Genomic DNA, 20,323 nt, shown 5'->3' with positions numbered 1-20,323 from the left:
CCTCCCCCCTTCTCCCCCTAAATCTCCCTTCTTGTAGCCTAACCCTAACCGTCCCCAGCCAGCACCCTAACCCTCCCGGTTAGTGCCTAAAACTAAGTCTCCCCCCTTCGTGCCTAAACCTAACATTCCCCCTTTGTGCCTAACCCTAACCCCCCCCTAGTGGTGCCTAACCCTAATCCTCCCCTCTAGGGGTTCTTAACACTTGCCCCCCCAAAACCTAACGCTAACCCATTATGCTATCTTACTCTCCATCCCGCAGCTAACAGCTAAGGGCACCCCGGACTTACCTCGTTCAGGCTGGCATCCTTCTAGATTCCAGCATCAGGATAACTAGGAATCGGTATTTCAACCCTATCTTAAGTCCCTTGTAGGGCTTCCCCCATCAGGATTTAGACCATCGGCATTGAGGCCACCGGTCTCATAACTACATTCCCTCACTATCACATACTGCCAAGTATCATTTCTGTGATTGTTTCTTTTATTTCACTTTACATTCTTTGAGAACTTACTTTGTATAGATTGCTACATATTACTGCAAGTGAGAAAAGCCAAATAAGCAGTTTATAATTAATTAATTCCATGCCCATGAGGTATTCTTATGTGCATTTCTGAATAATGGGTGCATGGAATAAGGGTGCAGTAACAACCAATAAGCCATTTATTTATTGTACAGTGAACTAGAAAAGAGACAGTTTTGAATAATGCGATAGACCAGGGTTGACTATATTCCAAGAGACAGTGTTTAAAGTGCATGTATCAGTGTATTGGTAGTCACACACATGAACAGACCAGAACACGTGCGACGTGTTTGAAATGGGTCATTTTCTTTTTCTTACTCGTTCAAGATCTACAAAATATTCAATCGTGCACAAAACTATTTTGAATTTGCGCTGCCTTTTAAATGACCTGTAGATTTCATCTTTCATCATTCCAAAGTCAAGAAAAATAAATAAATAAACAGGTCGTGAAAGTTTTATCAAAACCGTAAGGCGTACTTTTCAGGTTCAGCTAGGGAAGTTCAGGATTTTGGCCTGGAACTGCTCTTATTACAAGCATGTCTGCCAGAAGCAAATGATCTGATGATATCACTAACTGCTTGTGTGTCTGTGCTGTAACTATGGACTGTAGCCTATTCCCAGCACGGTCAGTTCCTTTTCCCTGACTGCAATGCCAAACTTTTTCAACTACAAATGCTGTGATTTTTTTTTCTGACCACTGTCCTTGGTAATTGTCTATGCAACAGAACAGTTGTACTTGTAACTCTTAAACTTCCACTGCAAGTTGTCATGCAACACATCTACAATATAGAAGAGATCAATTAATATGCAATAGGTTCATTCATAAAGTACCAATTTGGGGCTGGCTCCATATCCTCTCTCTTCCCAATATAATAAAATTCACCAAGCTAATATTGTCCCCCACCAAATAAATATGTGATTATTCAGCAAATCCTAAAGACATGTGCAGTTATGTATACAATAAACCGAATCCACTTCGTTAGTACATAGCATTTTGGATCTTGGATCTTGGTGCTGCACTGTCATGTACAGGGTGAGCTGTGGTGGGAGTAATACTGTTACAATGTAGGCTATGTGCAAAACATGCACTGGAGTTATGTCCTTCTGCATATCTGTGAAAATGTGTGTCCTAGTGCTGGCTTGCTGATGATTGTTATCTGTCTTGCATATTATTTCAGGATAAAGTGTCTTTTCTTCTGCCCTATAGTGTATATAAATTCTGGGGACCACCCAACAAAATCGGCAAAACAATATCTCAGTCTTAAATGTATATACCAGTAGTTCTCAACTACAGTCCACGAGTGCTTCCAACAAGTCATGTTTGTGGAGTCCTTTAATCATGCACACGTGAATTAATCTATTTTGAAGAGACATTAATTATTCCACCCGGAAAACATGACCTGTTGGGGATACTTGAGGACTGGAATTGAGAACCACCGGTCTCTCTTTAATAGTTAAATTGTGTTTTTTATCTCACTGTTCTGTTCATAAAAAGATAATTTGTCAGATGAGCCATTTAGGGACTCATTTATCAAATTGTCCTGAAGAGACTGACTTTCTATCGATACTGATCACAGTGATAAAAATCTTTTTCGGGCGAAGTTATCACAAAATATAGTCAGGCAATTCTGGTCGGCAGCAGCAAACAGGTACTTACTGCATTGCCGGAGAGCCGGTGGTCCAGTCTGCTTACGTGTGACCCTACATTCCAGTGCAGTTTCATTATTTAATATATATATAAAGAAATATAAAATAATTCATACATTTGCTAAATCTTATTTTTTTTAAATAAAAAGGAATAAAATGCTTTATGATAGAATTTGTTCCATGATTCTTTATTTTTGTTGGAGTTAAGCTTTTCAAGGTTCAATATGAAGACCCCATAATTCCAAAATAAACTGGCACCATGAGCTTGTTTCTATCCAGTGAGGACCCTCACTGCTGTCCCTGTTTTTGTGAGTTTCCTGCTACACTCCCAAAACATTCTAGCAGATGATTTGGCATCTAACGAAATGAACCCTTTTGTGTGTGGTATGGAATATAGATTGTAAGTTCCACCGGGGCAGCAACTGAGGCCAATTAATAAATATTCTCTGTAAAGCATTGCATAATATGGTGGTGTTATATTAAGGCCAATAAATAAACACTTACTTCTTCCGTAGCAGTTGTAAAAGTTTGTGCAGAACACGAGGACAGGAATATCCAGATGTAAATATCTGAACTTTGCCAGCTCCCATAATAATTCCATTCATTTATGGTTACGATATTGTTTCACAGTTTTTGTTGAGTCATCTAAATGAACGCCATAATACAGAAGAGAAGAAAGGAAGTCCATTCTAGTGAGTGGCTTAGGTTTCTCCAAAATTTGGTCTTACTTTAAGATCTATGGGTCTATTTATTAAAAGCAGATAAGCCCTTTTTCTAGTGGAAAATATAAGGGCTTCTCTTTATCTACAAAGGGGTAAAAAGCTACCCAAAGCAAAACATGGGGACATTTATTTAAGAGGGATTATAGTAAACCTCATCAACTCTCTTATCTCAGATAGCAGCAGATGATAATAGAGAAAAATGCTTTATTTTTTCTTTTAAAATTTAAAAAAACAAAAACAAATTACAACTTTTTTAATATATTTTTCACATTTTTAATCATTTTTTTTCTTTCCTTTTTTTTTCTTTCTTGGTTTAAAGTAAAATAGGAAACCCAAGTCCAGGCTTCCAGGTCACTGTGCATGTGTTCACGCATGCGCAGATGCATGTAAGACTTGCTGATAAAACAGTAAGACCAGGGTGTAATGACTTTCTGCATCAGGTATTGGGAGCAAAGCAAGTATCTTTGCACTTAGGGCCTGATTCAGAGCCGGACGCTCAGGGCATTTTTTTTTTGTGGAACAGCCTCCCCCAGAGAGCTTCTGACTCTAATAGAGCCGGAAGCTCTCTCACTGAAATCACTGGTGATGTCTGTGGGGCCGCCCACAAACGGCAGGCGTTTACTTGGGAACGCCTCCGTTTGTGAAGCCACCCCCGGCAACGCCTACCAAACGGGGCGAGCTGTCAATCACCATCGACAGCTCGCCCCCTTTGGTGCGAGACCCGGAGCGACGGAGCACCCGTCACGGGTGAGACTTCTCCTGAAATCGTACATAGTACTTAATTACTTTATATACATATTGTGACTATAAAGTGACTAATATTTTGTAAATAAAAATTCTGATATCACCTTTGCATGCCTCAGCTATAAAAATTGGCCATATTTTGCCATATTTAAAAGTGATGCAATATCCTTGTACTGCTGCCACTATAGACAGCTCTAATGGGGCATACACAGTCAGATTTTCTGTCAGATCTCGATATAACGATGTCTGACATCTGATGTGTTGGCAGTCAGATTTGGATGATTCCATTCATTTTAATACAGTCTAAAATTGTTCAATCGCTCATCTTACATATCTGACCATGTGTATGCACCATTAATCATACTTGCCTGCTCTCCCGGAAGTTGAGGGAGGCTCACGAGTTTTCGGGTAGTCCCCCGCGCCCCTGGAAGAGTAGGCATATCTACCGCATCCTAGTGAAGTGGGCAGGGTGGGGAGATTATACAGGAAATTCATGGGTCCGTATGGAGGGGCAGGGCTAAAATTAAGCAAATCGTGCCATTTAGCCCCAATTCTCATCCGCGAATCGCAGCAGTTTGCCATCGGGCCTAATGACAGGGCTTCTTTCGGAGAGGAGTAATTTAAAATAGAAAAGTATGGGCTTAATCTTAACACTCTCTGTACATAATGTGGTTAATAATTAATTACATACTTTTTGCATACTAATGTGTTGCTAAAAAAAAACCTTTTAAGAGTGTCACATGCAGTTAAAACATAGACTGCTAAATTCTGCGATCTATGTATAGATTTATAATGACAAGTACAACTAATTCATTACCAAGCCAGCAAGATGACTTTAATATTGACGATTATAAGACCGCATGTGATGGACAATTAATCATTTTTGATTATACTTACCTGTGAATCGGCAATCTCCTATAGAAGTCCACACACTCCTACTTCCTCCACATATATAGTTATAGGATTTATGTAAATGCATTGCAGAATTTTTTAAGGCAATAATTTATTTACATTTGAACATAGGGCCTGATTCAGAGCCACTCGTAAGCGGCCGCTCGTTCGTTCCGAGCGATGTTTGCACAACTGCGCATGCGTACGGATCTTAATACGCATGCGCAAAACCAGTCAGTGCGGCCGAAAATCGTTTGTTCGCTAAATAGCGAATGCCTGCTATTTTGAGTGACATGAGGAGGCATATGTGGGTGGTAACAGGGGAAGGTGCTTGAAAACGGGGAGTGGAGATCAAAACGCAGGCGTGCTTAAAGGACAAAACGGGCGTTTTATGGGTGTGCATAATTAATACAGCAGCGTCATTGACCACGTCACTGGGTTATTTTATAGTCAGAACTGCTCGCAAGATTGTGGTAGGAAAAACCAACCACAAGAATAGCGAGCAGTTCATACGCTGGTCGATGTACTCGATTAATCTAATAAATAGCGGACATGACGTAGGATGCGAGCGGCCAGGGGGCGTAGTTTTCCAAAAAACGACCGCAAGTTTTGTTCGCTCGTTCACACCTAGAGGCGTGAACAGACCGCAAAGAGCGAACGGTTCATTTGAATAGGCACCCCTTTTTTCTGAACGAGCGAGCGCAAATAGCGTCCGGCTCTGAATCAGAGCCATATTTCTTTATATTACTATTTTTTATATATATTTATCTTTTCTCATATATAATAACATATAATTAGACTCTCCTTCAACTATTATGCGGGCAGACTCTTGCGATGATAACTAATTGTATAGACAATATTTGTTATCAACACATATGACTAAACCGACCTGTATTTAACAAATTTATTGTTCAAAATAAAGTATTGCGGCACTTGCTTACATGTGTCAGCAGGTGCAGACACCTTTAGTAGACTTGGGGTTCCAATCATTTTGCTGATAGAACCTTCATCTTTCTACAGTGAATCACTACAAGAAGAGCCACCAGAACGCTATCAACAAATGGGGTTCCGTGAGGTTCCGACATCTGGTATATGCAAATGGAAGAAACATAAGAGGTGTTAGTAATAGAGATCTACACTACTTTGGCCTCTAGAAGAAAGACTATATAGGTTATGGAACTGGACTCTACATTGAATACAGGCTATTACTGGACATTGTATTGCAAAGTGGTAACTTGAATGAAACATATATTGTAATCTAGCCACCGTATTCAGCAGTCCGTTCTGGAGCACACACATCAGGTCCGCAGGGAGTGTTCCGCCTTTGTTTGCCCCTGATTCTCATAGTGTCTGTAAACAAATTGTTGTGTTTGTATTTCATATACGACTGACACTTTTTTCCCAATAGCGTTGACCCATTCCTGTCCAGATGAGCACATTGTGTGGAAAAGGCTGCAGGAAATGGTACCTCAGTGTTTAATAATTCAACAAGTTCTTGCTGAAGCATTGAAAGCTGTTTTTTTCATGGACAAAGAGGGTTAACAGTTTCAGCACATGCATTGTACCATATGCTGAAATCATTCCCTTTGCTTTTAGCAATCTGATTGTTAACAGGTCCAAGTGTGCTATTATAATGAGAGAAAACGAAAGCTAGGATTACGTGAGAATGTTATGGAGGTAATAACTTTATTTTACAAAGTGTCTCTCCCCATCTTGAATAATGTTACAGAGCAGAACACATCACTCTGCAGATTTAGCCTTCTATGCACTAAACCAACCTTCTCGCTAAGAACAATAGCCACAATGTATTTTGAAAGGAAGTCGTAGAAAGTGATGTGTCAATTGAAGGAAAAAGGAAGCCATTCAGTGCTTTAGAAAACAGCTTTCCTGCCTACATTTTTGTGGGAAGCATTTAGTATTTAAGGTCAGTACGCCACAAAAAGCCCCTCTTGTGTAATAAAGCCTAGGAGCTCTTCAGTTCACACCAACCAGTTTTACGTTCACAATACACATCAGGGATGTTATACACTTGCATTAAGTACAGCAAATTGACTTTGGAACAGATTTATGCATTGCTTTTAAGACATTACATCAATACTTTTATGGCACTCTGTAACTAATAAAAATCATATTACAATCACCAGTGATAAAACCACTTCTAGAGATGATATGACTTACTGTAGATATGTACTAAGCCCAAGACAACTGACAGAAATCTGCAGCAACTGTGAATTAATCAGACAATTTAAAGTATAACTAATCCAATCATTACAATTTTCATATGAAGCGTATACATTTAAAATGCTCCATACAGGATTTTCTTTACATCTTACTGCAGCGGTGATGAATCATTTCCTCCTCCTTCAAAATATTAATATTAATCAAAATACAGAGACTCAGGGCCTGATTCAGACCCGCTCGCGAGCGCTTAATGCTCACAAGCGGGTCGATGTTGCCCAAGTGCGCATCCGCACGACGGAGGTGGTCACCCACAGCTATGCGAGCGGCCAGGAGGCCGCTCCCAAAAGGAGGAGGGACGGCCCTGATTCAGAGCGCGCTCTCTGTCAGAGCGTCCGGCTCTGAATCAGGGCCTCAGCTTGCTGCCAACAGAAACTGCTACTGATGCCGCTTCTCTATTTAACATTTATTTTCAAAGGTACGTCTCTAAAAGCTGAGGTCACATTCCATTTCTGGTATTATGCATTCTGAATCTTTTATACCTTCCTTTGGTTATTACAGGACTTGCTAACTTTTTACCAGGGTCCACCGGGATATTTTAGAGGGGAGACTAAGATGGGAAGTGCAGGGGTACATCGCACTGTGTGTCATTGTAGCTATACCCCCTCTTGCATAATGAAGCAATTTGTGGCATTCTTCAGTAGGGGACGGGTCACAATAATGTGTTTCCAGGTGAATCGCATCGAGCCCATGTGACGCACACTTCTGGGGAAGTGGAGAAATATCGGAGGATATTCTACTCTCTCTCTCTATCTTGAGTCTCCTGGACAGTCCAGTTTATGTTTGCTTTTGTGTTATTAATTTTTGTACTGTTATTGTTAAGAAGTCTTAAAAAAATCTGCTGCTCGCAAGGATCAAAAAAGCTAAAATTGCAAATCACAGCAGGCAGCCAGTATTAGCAAATCACTGAACAGTAAGAGGATCTAAGGCAGTGATTCCCAACCTCGGTCCTCAAGGCACACTAACAGTCCTGGTTTTAGTGATAACCATGTTTCAGCACAGGTGGTTAAATCAAAATAACTGAGGTACTAATTGAGTCATTGTGCTCAAGTATGGCTATCCTTAAAACATGGACTGTTAGTGGGCCTTGAGGACAGTGGTTGGGAATCCCTGATCTAAGGGATCTGCACTTCCACATGGTTCCTTAAATATTTTACAAGCTCACATTAACCCTTTCCCCATTTCAGGCTCTTTGTTTTAAGATTTCAGTTGCTGATATTTATAAACTTGTAATAACCAAACTAAACTTTTATTTTCCATATGATTCCAAAATAACAAGCAACATCTTTCTACTTCTATGTAAATAAAAATAGGCTATATTCATGTAGCTAAATCCCCAATTAATATATGTAGCCTACAGTATATGTTGTAGGTTGAATTCATCACATGACAGAAAAAATTATTGCATGTTCTTAGAGATTTTGGATCAGGAGGAGTATTGTGTCTAGGCCAGAGGTTAACAAAGTCAGTCCTCAAAGCACCCCAACAGTCCCAACAGGTTATAGAGATATCCATGGCAAGCAAATGTGGTTAAATCATATTGACTGAGGTACTAATTAAATCACCTGTGGTCAAGCATGGATATCCTTAAACCCTAGACCAGGGATAGACAATTTTTTGTAAAATCTAGGAGCCAGCTTACAAGATTAGGAGCCAGACCATTGTCCACTACCAAAATATATGAAACATTGTATAGACCAACACACATGCCCCTTCAGTGCCCCTAAAATCTCCTCACATGCCAGCATGCCTGCACAATTCATATTACGCCACACACTATGTCCCAAATTCATTTTACGCCACACACTATGCCCTAAATTTATATTATGCCACACACTGTTGTAAATTCATATTATGCCACACACTGTCACAAATTCATTGAAGCCTATTCACAATACTACACACAGCACAGACCTGTTTCATGAATTAATAAAGTGCCCACAGCTAGAGGAGCACTATCAATGGTTTATCTATCAAGTGTAACATGTGGCCTGCTAGCTGCTGTGGAACTACGCAAACCAACATGCCCTGCAACAATTTGGCTGCTAGAGCATGCTGGGAAGTGTAGTTCCACATCAGATGGAATCCGACAGGTTCCCTACCTCTGGTCTAGCACATCATGGAGATTACACTTTGAGTTAGCTGGATGGCAGGTCTCAGTACAAAGGTGGGGGTGACAGATGGTCCATGTAACCCCCTACTCCAGAATGAGGCCAGGCTTCTCCATACATAATACCGCAGGACAGAGGGGCATATTGGTGACTACAATGTATACAGCTGAGGAGGGAAGTTTTAGATGAGTGGGACATATACAGTATATGGGTGGCAGTTATTTGTGAGTGGCGCATATACAGTGGGGGGGGCAGTTATTGGTGAGTGATATATATATATATATATATACACCCAATAAAAGAATGCCACCCCCCCCTTCAGCAACATGCAACACAACTCACCCAGCTGCCAATCTGCAGTGGAACTAATGGCAGGTTCCTCCACCACAACCATAGGGACTTTCTCCTTATATTCAATGCACTAGTCTGCGGAAGCCTGTAGTCTGCAAGTCTACCATGCACTGTAAGAGCCCCAGGACGAAGTTACAGACCTACTTTACGATGTGTTAGCTAGGAAGCGGTATCAGGCACCGAACCCTGGCCTCTTACCTTCAAACTCCTCCCTGTTGGACACAGTCTGCATGGGCTCCCTGTCAAAGTTGACTCTGCAGGCGTGAGGCTGGGGAGCCACAGTGGCCCCTGCGGCCGGGTCTCCTTCAGGATAGTGAAGTAATGCACCCTGCACGGCAAACTCCTCCAGGTCCTGAGGCCTCTGACAGAGGACCTCTACCGTGTAGCCTTGCAGCAACTCCGTCAGTCTGGGTGGGATCTTGATACTCCTCATCTTCTGCGGGTCTCTGTCCCCTCTGGCTGGCACTCACAGCACGGTGATGTGACCCGGGAGAGAGTTAATCTGTCATTTGATTCCCCCCTCACATGCTGTAGCCACTGCGGGGAGGCAGAGGTGGCTCCAGCATCTCCAGCACCTCACACAGTCACATGCTGGTGGTACGTGGAGCCACACTGATTGAATGTGGTGGATACGCACTATGACCCGCCTACTCCGCTTTATTTGTACTTTTGTAGTGTACCTGGCTCTAATAAAACCTAGTCGCCAAGACTAGAATCTTGGTCGCCATGGCGACCTGGCCCCTGGGATTTGTCGAGCCCTGCCCTAGACTGTTAGGGTGCCTTGAGGATCGAGTTTGGGTACCTCTGGTCTAAGCTTAATACAGTCACTGTGAGGTTAGCTGCCTTGTTGCATTTATTTCAAGAAAGCACCAATAATATAATTTAGGAATGCTGAAGCAGGTAAACCGACCTGTATGTTTACATTGGAGTAGCAGTGGAATATTAGCATAGCGTGTGCAGTATAGAAGATCGACAGTGTCTAGATAGACACTCAATAGATCAACAACAGATGGTAGGCAGACAAACGGTCAACAAAGACAAAAGGTCTTCAGATACAAATGGTCAACACACATATGGTCGACAGTACAAATGGTTGTCAGGGACAAAAGGTCAACATGGGCAAATGGTCGACATACATGTGGTTGACAAAAAAATGGTCAACACCTTTTTGTTGTAATTTAAGCCAAATCTTCACCATAGCCTTCCCCCAAGTGCCTAACCCTAACCTTCCTCTGGTGCCAAACCCTAACCATCCCCCAAATGTCTAAACCTAACCCTAGCCTAACCCCCCTAGTGCCTAACCTTAACCATCCCCTTCAGGAGGCTAACCCTAACCTTAAAAATGTGAAAAAACATGTGTCGACCATTTGTCTCTGTCAACCTTTTGCACTGTTGACCATTTTTCAGTCGACCTTTTGTACATGTTGACCTTCCAGTCCCTGTCGACCTATTGCCTGTCAATCATCTGGTGTCGGACCTACTGAGTGTCTATCTAGACACTGTCGATCTTTAATTCGGATACCTAGCATAGCTATCTACTCTCCCGGAAGGTGCGGGAGACCCAGATTTTTCTGGTAGCTCCGCACACCCCTGGTAGAGAGGGTGGATTTCCTGCATCCCGCCCACTTACTAGTGAAGTGGGAAAAATGAGGCGATAATACCGGGAATCGTGGGTCCGTAGGGAGGGGGTTGGGCTAAAATGACACAAATCACTTTGTTTTAGCCCCACCTCCCTCCCCACGGTCTCGCATTTTGCGTAATGACGTAAAGAGCCCATCCTCAAAGTGGTCATTTGCATCTCCTCTCCGAGCTTCTCCCTGAGAGGAGAATGAACAAGTAGGCAAGTATAAATATTAGTGATGTGTGGCAGACACATTCTACACAATCTGCATACATTTTCCAAACGTCTGTCCATGGGGTGAATTACAGGTCAGGATTTGTTAAATAGTAATCAGCAAGAATTAAAGTCCTAAAAATGTATAAAATAAGATTAGCTGCTGGAGTATATGTCTAGCCATGAGTTAGGACATAATGATGAAAAGACAGCAGCTGTTACGTGCAGTCTTGGTTCTTCAACATGTACAATAGACAAACTTAAAAAATGAAACAGTGATGGACCAAGCTCATTTGAACATTACATTAGTGATATGATAAGGAAAAAAATACATAAACCTCTCCAAAAGAAGAATGAACACCTGGAAAATGTAATTTACATGGCAACTCTGTCAATGTCCCACTCGCATTAGGGTACGTTACAGTCCCGTGCTGGCACAGAACATCCATGCAGACAGACTGGTTCCAGCCAGCTTAGGACTTGACTTTGGGAACTGTCACATGATCCAAAGTTTCAATTATGGCTGTATCGTTGATTGTTGTTCTAGTCTACATCTGATTCCTAACTACATTGTTGGTTGTTAGGGCCATTCTTTTATTTTCCAACAAAAACCTTTGCCTCAAATAGTCCATTAAATGGCCTTACCTACTATCTACCTTTTTTCTTCCAGATACCGGAGCAATCATACTTAGCTGATTTGTGCAAAGTGGAGTTGTGAAAAGCAGAACTATTTCCAGATGTTTCAAGTGGATTGGGCATGAAATCCCGGCAGTTGGGATTCCGCTGTTCAGAATACCAACATCCTGACAGCCAGAATCCCAACACCCATAGGAAGGCACATAAGTATTTTCCCTACCCCTACCCTAATCCTCCCTCCCGATGCCTAAACCTAACACCCCCTTCCTAGCGCCTAAACCTAACCTCCCTTTCCCCGCATCATAAACCGAAGACCTCCTCCCCGGTACCTAAACCTAACCTCCCTCCCTAATGCCTAAACCTAACCTCCCCCCTGCACCCTAATCCTAACACTCCCTCCCCGGTGCCTAACCCTAACCCTCCCCCTAATGCCTAACCCTAACCCCGCTACCTAACGCTAACCTTCCCCTAACACCTCGATACTTACCTTCGGGATGCTGTCGGTCGGAATACTTGTGCCGGGATCCGGACCAGTCGGCATTTCGGCACCGGTATTTGGACCGTCGGCATCCCGCACCCCGGGATGCCTACTACATCCTGTTACCCTCTGCATCAGAGCCGAGATGACCAGCCAATGATACATATGGAAAATGCATTTTCCATTTAGTACATCCTGCCCTGTGTATTAAGCAGAGACAGGCAGTAGATGTGACCACAGCAAAGTGCCTGTAGTACCGGTGTCAGTCTGCAGTAGATGATGACACTGGAATGCTACACAGTACTAAAAGAATGCACCGGCATGTATTGGGACACATGCTGGAATGGTTGTGAAATGCAGAACAGCCCAGATGGTAGATAGTTGAGATGAATGCAGACTGCATGGAGGTGGGATGCACTCATATGCAGGTAGCTGTAGACTAAGGGGGTATATTTACTAAAGTGAGAGTTTTTAAAAACGGAGATGTTGCCCATAGCAACCAATCGGATTCTAGCTATTATCTTCCAGAAGGTGCTCATATAACTACAGTATATGAGAACTGAGACCTGAATTTTCAAATAACGTGTGAATGAGTGATACACCCTCACACAATAATGAAGTAGATCTATAGCGGAACAGCGCTACTGTAAGTTACAATGTAACACGTGAGCAGGGGAGTATCTACCTACTGGCCAGGATGGCACTCACCAGGGGCTACAGCCGATAGAGGGGCAGCGCCCAGCATTGCCACCCGTGGCAAAATCTGTATGTGTTGCTGCTGCTCTCTTATAAGCAAGAAGCATCAGCAAGCCTCAGTGCTGGACGGAGAGGAGAGCGGAGGGTGACCAGGGCCAGCCGGCCACATATGATCCGTCAGTCGGGCAACGCAGTGGCGTCCAGAGGCGGAGCAGGGGCAATACCCCAGATCACAGACTAGCTCCGCCTCCTCTGCCCGAATCCAGACACTGTGTAAGAGCACAGAACGGACTAGGCAGCACTGCCGCTGAGCTCCTCTGGGACCTGTGCCTAGACGCGGTGGCGTGACATCACAGGTTACGCACGCCGCGTTGCCTGTCTGCCCGGCTGCCCCGCTAGTTGCCCAGGATCTAGCTGTAATCGTCACCCCATCCTTTCAAAGACCCGCGGAGTTGCCCTGACAGGGAAGGAGGAGCAGAGAAGAGGTAAGTGAAGCATACTTGCCTACCTTTTAATATCTCTTCCCGGGAGAAGCCCAGGTAAGGGAAGCAGGAGGGTGGCGATGGGAGCGGGGCCTGATGATTTGAGTCATTAAGCCCTCCCTGCGAAAAAATTGCCGCTATTGGCTAGAATTTAGATAGGGGGCGGGGCCAAATGACGCGATTCATGTAGAATCATGTCTTAAGCCCCGCCCCCTACATGGAGACCCACGATCGCCGCGTGAATTCTCCGCGTCCTGCCCACTTCACTAGGAAGTGGGCAGAATGCGGGAGAAATTATTACACTTCCGGGGGTGCGGGGGGTTACCCAAAAAATCGGGTGCCTCCCGTGAAAACAGGGAGGGTAGGCATGTATGAAGTGAAGGGGGTGGGGTACCGGAGCACACAATGAGGTATGAGAAGGGGGGAAGCCTGATCGGGAGGAGGGGGGGTTGAGTGCAGAAAACCAGACAATGATGGGTAGGAGGACGGGAGAGAGCAGAACAGACACAGATGAGGAGGAGGAAGGGGGGAGCACAAGAACACAGATGGAGAGAAGGGGAGTGTGCACAACAACACAGATGGGGAGGAGGGGGGGCACAATAACAGAGATGAGGAAGGGAGGTAGCACAATAGCACAGATGAAAAGAAGAGGGGGACAGTGACACTAACACAGAAGAGGAGGGGGGAGTAGAATTACACAGATGAGGAGGGGGAGACACAATAACACAGATGAGGAGGGGGGAGTAGAATTACACAGATGAGGAGGGGGGAGACACAATAACACAGATGAGGAGGGGGGAGCAGAATTACACAGATGAGGAGGGGGGAGACAATAAAACAGCTGAGGAGGTTGGAGACACAATAACACAGATGAGGAGGGGGGAGCAGAATAACACAGGTAGGGAAGTGAACCAGAGCAGGGACTGTACGGCTGCACCCAGTGTACCCTTCACAGAGTGTAATTATTCTGAAAATATGAAGGGGGGGTGCGCCAATCTCTTGCTTTGCCAGAGGCGCTCGGACACCTAGATACACCCCTGCACATGAGTTTACTAACAGGGGAAATACTGGGCCTGATTCAGACCCGGTCGCAAGCGCTGAGCGCTCGCAACCGGGTCGATGGTGACCCAGAGCGCATGCGCACGACGGAGCCGGCTCCGTCGTGCGCATGCGCGAGACCTGGATAGCGACGGGCAATCCGTCACTCCGGGTCTCGTGCCAAAGGGGACGTGCTGTCTATGTTGAGTGACAGCACGTCCCCTTTGGTGGGCGGGCCGGGGGAGTGGCTGCCCAATCGGAGGCGTTCCCATGTGAACGCCTCCGTTAGAGCCGAAACCTCTCTGGGGCTTGCGGCAATGAGACCCTACCACAAGGGTCTCGTCGCAAGCCCGATGGTCGCGATGGTCTTGACCATCGCAACCATCTTCCTGGCTGCTCGCTATAGCTGTGGGTGGTCACCTACAGCTATGCGAGCGGCCAGGAGGCCGTTCTAAAAAAAAAAAATAGCCCGGCCCTGATTCAGAGCGAGCGCTCTGTCAGAGCGTCCGGCTCTGAATCAGGGCCACAGTCTCTATTTACAAATATACTTGGCTGTAGCATAAAGATGGCAATTGTAAATTATACAATGGCAATGTCCACAGATAACAAAGTTGTTGTAAGGCACCCAAAGCAAGCTAACTATAATAGATATGCCAAGTAATTGGATTGGCTACTCAGCAAGAGGGGTGTTTATTCAAACAGATGCCAATAAACTAGAGAAAGCGTGGCCAACTTGTGGCTCTCAAGCTGTTGTGAAACTACAATTCCCAGCATGCTTTACCAGCTGACCGGTGGGAGGGTCTGAACTAGAGGAAGACTAACAAAATGTGCGGATAGAGTTAAGGAATATGATTAGGAAATAAAGGAGAGATTACTATCAGTCAGCCAATAAGCAAATATTAAACACAACTTTTCCCACTTTTCACTTTATTTCTTTATTTTATACTAATATTTTGAACTTGTCATTAGCAAGTTTTTTTTTTCATCCGTTTTCCTCCTCCTTCCCATCCCTGTCGCCTTCATCATTCTATCTTTCTCTCATTTCTGTCCCCCCTTCATCTTTCTCTCATCGCTGCCCCGACTGTTTATATCTCTGAGAGAACAGGAATGGGGCAGAGAGGACCTGCCTATTTTCTCTCTCTCGCTTTCATCTCTGTACCCATCTGTCTCTCTATCTCTCTCTTTGGGGGCGATACAATTGTTTTGTGGGCACGCAAACATAATGGACGAGCAATTTAATTGTTCCTCTTATAGGGCGTGAGTGGCGCATTTGTGTGCCCAGAAGCACGGGGTTCAGCTGTGGAAATTGGCTAAACCTGTCTAAAGTACTGCTCTGGGCGTCCTTACTCACGTAGGGAGGCAGCGAACAGAAATGTGTGCTCCCATGGCTGTTCATGTCCAAACGGAGCAATAACTGAATTGCTTTGTCAGGTGCCCAATAGAAATAGCCGGAGGCACAAATAACTGAATCTCCCCCTCTGGCTCTCTTTACATCTCCCCCCCATTTTTCTCTATCTCTCTGTCCCTCTATGCCCCTTATCTTTGTTTCTCTTCTCTGTCCCAAATGCAGCATCTGTCTCTCTCTTTATTATCTCTGTCCACCCCTCCAATCTTGTCTCTGTCCACCCCTCCAATCTTGTCTCTCTCGTCTCTGTCCGCCCCTCCAATCTTGTCTCTCTAGTCTCTGTCCACCCCTCCAATCTTGTCTCTCTCGTCTCTGTCCACCCCTCCAATCTTGTCTCTGTCCAACCCTCCAATCTTGTCTCTCTCGTCTCTGTCCGCCCCTCCAATCTTGTCTCTCTAGTCTCTGTCCACCCCTCCAATCTTGTCTCTCTCGTCTCTGTCCGCCCCTCCAATCTTGTCTCTCTAGTCTCTGTCCACCCCTCCAATCTTGTCTCTCTCGTCTCTGTCCACCCCTCCAATCTTGTCTCTCTCGTCTCTGTCACCCCTCCAATCTTGTCTCTCTCGTCTCTGTCCACCCCTCCAATCTTGTCTCTCTCGTCTCTGTCCACCCCTCCAATCTTGTCTCTCCCCTTCCATCTCTGTCTCCCATCTGTCTCTTTCTCATCTCTTTCAGTTCTCCACTATGCCTCTCATCTCTCTCCCACTCAGCACTCATCTCTGCCCTTCTCCTGTCTCTCTCTCTCTCTCTCTCTCTCTCTCTCTCATCTCTGTGGGTATCGGGGGAAGGGGGCAGAGGCTTAGGCAGGGACTCTTCTCAGCCCCTACAAAATGGACATTTAAGCCCATTATATTATAGATATTTCAATGAAACTAGACATTTTTTGTAACTTATTTTGAATTGTTGTAATAAAAGTGATGCTGGAAATCAAAATGACTAAACATGAGTACAGTGCACCGTACACCAGAAGGTCCCTACTGTCATTTTGTTTTGTCTAGCCTTCTACTCCAACTACACATCCATGACATCCTACGTACAAATGTCCAGTTGCACCCACTCAGCTGCAAGTGGAGACACGGCTCTGATGAATAAGTCTCTGAATCACCGCAGTTGCTCGCAGTCACATATGCTTGGCTACAGGTCATGCACAGTGTGAGAAACCGCAATATCCATTCACAAAATGGACTTGCGTGCAACACTGAATGAGCCCCACTATGTTTAAATGAATAAATATATTGATACCCATTATTTAGGGTGTGGTTAAGTGTTTATAATAAGTAAATATAAATGTAATTTACAAAACAACTAAGTAAAAAAACAGATTGCTTCCCTAAGCACTAGACATGAAAACATTGCAGTTATTACAGTGACTTACTGGAAAACCAGCATCAACTTTATTAGACTTCAGTTCACTAATAGTTCTAGGCTAAACTTTACACATTCTTCATGCATTGTAATCACATATCATGCAAACTAGATATTGTAGAAAGTCTATGTACTTACAGATATATCATCACTGAAATCGATCTCATCCAAATCGAGGTACTCCGGAGCTTCCATCATTCTTCAATGCTCATGTTTAGGTGTAGACAGGAGAGTTACTTGGACCTAGTAGGGAAAAGAAAAATTCAAGAAGGGCTGTACTTTAAAAAACATTCAGTGCTTAAATTCACAGCCTAGTAATAACAGCGGCTTTTTTACCCCTTGCTGAGTGTTAATAGTAGCATGAAAGAGAGAAGAAGGATCAATGTTTGTGTGCAAGCCAAATAGTTTTTCTATGGTTGTTAAAAACAAATTAAAGTGCTACTTAATTGAGCATAACACAGCTCGAATGTTGTTAACCTAGATGAAAGACTTGTTAGGAAGCGATTGGATTTCTAAGTATTTTGAGAATCTCATCAAATTTCAGCATAAGTCCTACGGACATGACTAACACCCCTAAAATTAGACATGACGATCTTAAGAACAATTCTTTCCTTATGGATCTGTGCAACTTAATTATTATTTTTACCAGTGTAAATCTATTTGCACTATTCGAGTATAATATATAAAATGAACCTAGTAACAACATAAAAGACTTGGGGGTAAATTTACTAAAGAGAGAGTTTGGCAATTTTTTCCCACTCTCAGATTTACTAATATCAAACACGGGAGAGAGATCTCCTTTGCTAGCGGTCAGGGCTGATGCTGTGGCTGGGGGGTCTGGTGAAAGGGCACCCCCGGCTGTTGCATCAGTCACCTGCTAGAAAGGGTCTGGAGCTGATTTTAAATATAGGGGTAACCTCACACCAATTTTCTTCACCCTATATGTAAAATCCGCTCTGTCCCTGCTGCCTGGTGTTGGTTCTTAAATTACTGTGGAACCCTACACATTTTGTTCCCTGTAATTTTAAGAACCAGGACTGGCTGGGGCTGGCAAGTTCGGGGCTGGTGAGTCTTTTGTTGGGGGGGGGGGACCTCGCGTCATTTTTTTTTAAAACATTTAACCCATTGTACAGCCTAGAACACAAGCAGCTTATACATATCTTATACATATCTCACTAATATGTGCAGGCTGCTTGCTCGGGAGAGTTTTGCAGAGAGAAGACACTGCAATCTCGGGTGAGTAATCTCCTGCAAAACCTGCTACTCGGGTGAGTAATCTCCTGCAAAACCTGCTACTCGGGTGAGAAATCTCGTTCTGCTTCACCATCGGCCGTCTCACTCTCAGCTAAACTCACTTCTTGGTAAATTTGAGAGTCTCAGGAGCTTCAAATCACCCGAGTTTCGGTGAAGCTAATCGAGTTGATAAAAAAGCAAACTCTCCCAGACTCGATTCTTAGTAAATTTACCCCTTGGTGACAGAATTTGGTTTATTAATACTTACCTGCATCTAACAAAAACATTAAAACAACGCTGGACCAGACCAAAGAAATATTCACAACCTCAGTCACAACAGACAAATTTGGGGCCCAGAATGCGTAGCCTTTGATGCTGAACCCAATGTCCCATGTAATCTTATATTTTTCACACAAAAGAACAGAATAAAAAAGGAGATTAAAAATGCATTAATACCTAATGTACAAATATGAGTTAAATTCTGCTCCACTACACCTGCCGCCCCTCGCACCCAAAGCCATGGAGGCAGCAGGCAGGCAGTATCTTCATGGCTCCTCTGTTCTTAAAACATATAACCAGTTTATCATTCTAAAATGGTCAAACAGAAGCCTGCATAATAGGGATGGCCATCCACAGGTTAACCATCAATGGGTGATGGTTTTTAACCATAGAAGGTTCAGGTTTGTACATGCGCAAAAGAACGGAGATGGTGGTCACACATGCGCAGTACTTAAACGCTATGGGATTTTGCCATGCTCAACCATCAGGAAGAAATCATGGATGGTCAATGACCATCCCAAAAATAAACCACAGCGCTCCAAGATAAACATCTTTGGGTCTATGTGGAAGGGAAGGTGCAGGTGAGCTAAGTTTACTTATTAGTTTACTGATTAGTGATTTCTATATTCACATCAATTAAGACTTCATCCTGAAGCACAACTGTGATGATTTTTTTAAATACTTTCTACGGCCTCATTCGTACGCTATGCCGATATATATATAGATTGTAAGCTTGCAAGCAGGGCCCTCTTACCTCTATGTCTGTCTGTTATTACCCTGTTTTGTTCTATAAATGTTTCCAATTGTAAAGCGCAACGGAATATGCTGCGCTATATAAGCAACTGTTAATATATATATATATACGCAGTTATTCAATGTTTTTATTACAGCACAGAGCGCATGCGTCCTGGTGCCTATGCGATGTTGTTCGCAGAATGATTGATTGACAGTTAGAGAACGTTTGTGGCTGGTAACGCAACAGTGGTTACAAAAACGCAGGCGTGTCGCAATTGTTTCATAGGCATGTCGGATCCAGCGACTGCATCTTTCTATGCTGTTTCACTGGTGCCCACGTCTTAGTTCTGTCGCCCATTCTGCGGAACCATAAGCTTACTCAGGAGTGCGGTAACTGAATGATCTGCGACCATTGCTGCACCTTTGTATGCAGATGGTGCGGCATTTACGCAGATGCTTGGATTTGGAAGCCACAGGTGGGCGTCTCAGTGCATCTCCTAGCGGCTGCAACATTTGTATATTTTCGCATAGCAGCTGTTTACAAAGCCGCAACAGCTGCGACATTAGCGTACCATTCTGAAACAGGCCCTATGTTGTCTACTCATTTATGGACTCCATTCATAGCTTTGTTGCTGGAACACTCAGTTTTATGGACTAAAATTTTGTAGACTGCATGCAATGCTGACCATTGAACACAGGAGTTCCATAGGAATCTGCGTAGATGGCAGGAATGTGCGGTGGGGTAAATGGATGGGGAGGCACTGGCTAGTATCAGAGCCAGATTTACACACACACACACACACACACACATATATATATATATATATATATATATAAGCCTGCTCCACTTGCACAGATCTCCACCCATACACAGATCCAACCCACACAGATTCCATTTTTGCCCCAACTGCGGCAGTGAAAAT

The 20,323-nt window shown here is 43.9% G+C and overlaps 1 protein-coding gene across 1 annotated transcript in view; it reads right to left on the bottom strand.

Moving 5' to 3' along the window:
- SNCAIP (synuclein alpha interacting protein) overlaps positions 1-20,323 on the bottom strand; it is a 217,920-nt gene that overhangs the window by 121,785 nt on the left and 75,812 nt on the right. The window contains exon 2 of the mRNA XM_088475088.1: positions 17,292-17,396. Coding sequence (XP_088331214.1) covers positions 17,292-17,351 — 60 coding nt within the window. The 5' untranslated portion in view covers positions 17,352-17,396. The remainder of the gene's footprint in view (positions 1-17,291; positions 17,397-20,323) is intronic.

This window comes from Taudactylus pleione, unplaced genomic scaffold, assembly GCF_031769625.1.
Source record: "Taudactylus pleione unplaced genomic scaffold, aTauple2 ptg000162l, whole genome shotgun sequence".
NCBI classification, from domain to species: Eukaryota; Metazoa; Chordata; class Amphibia; order Anura; family Myobatrachidae; genus Taudactylus; species Taudactylus pleione.
This window is presented reverse-complemented; position numbering and strand designations above follow the sequence as displayed.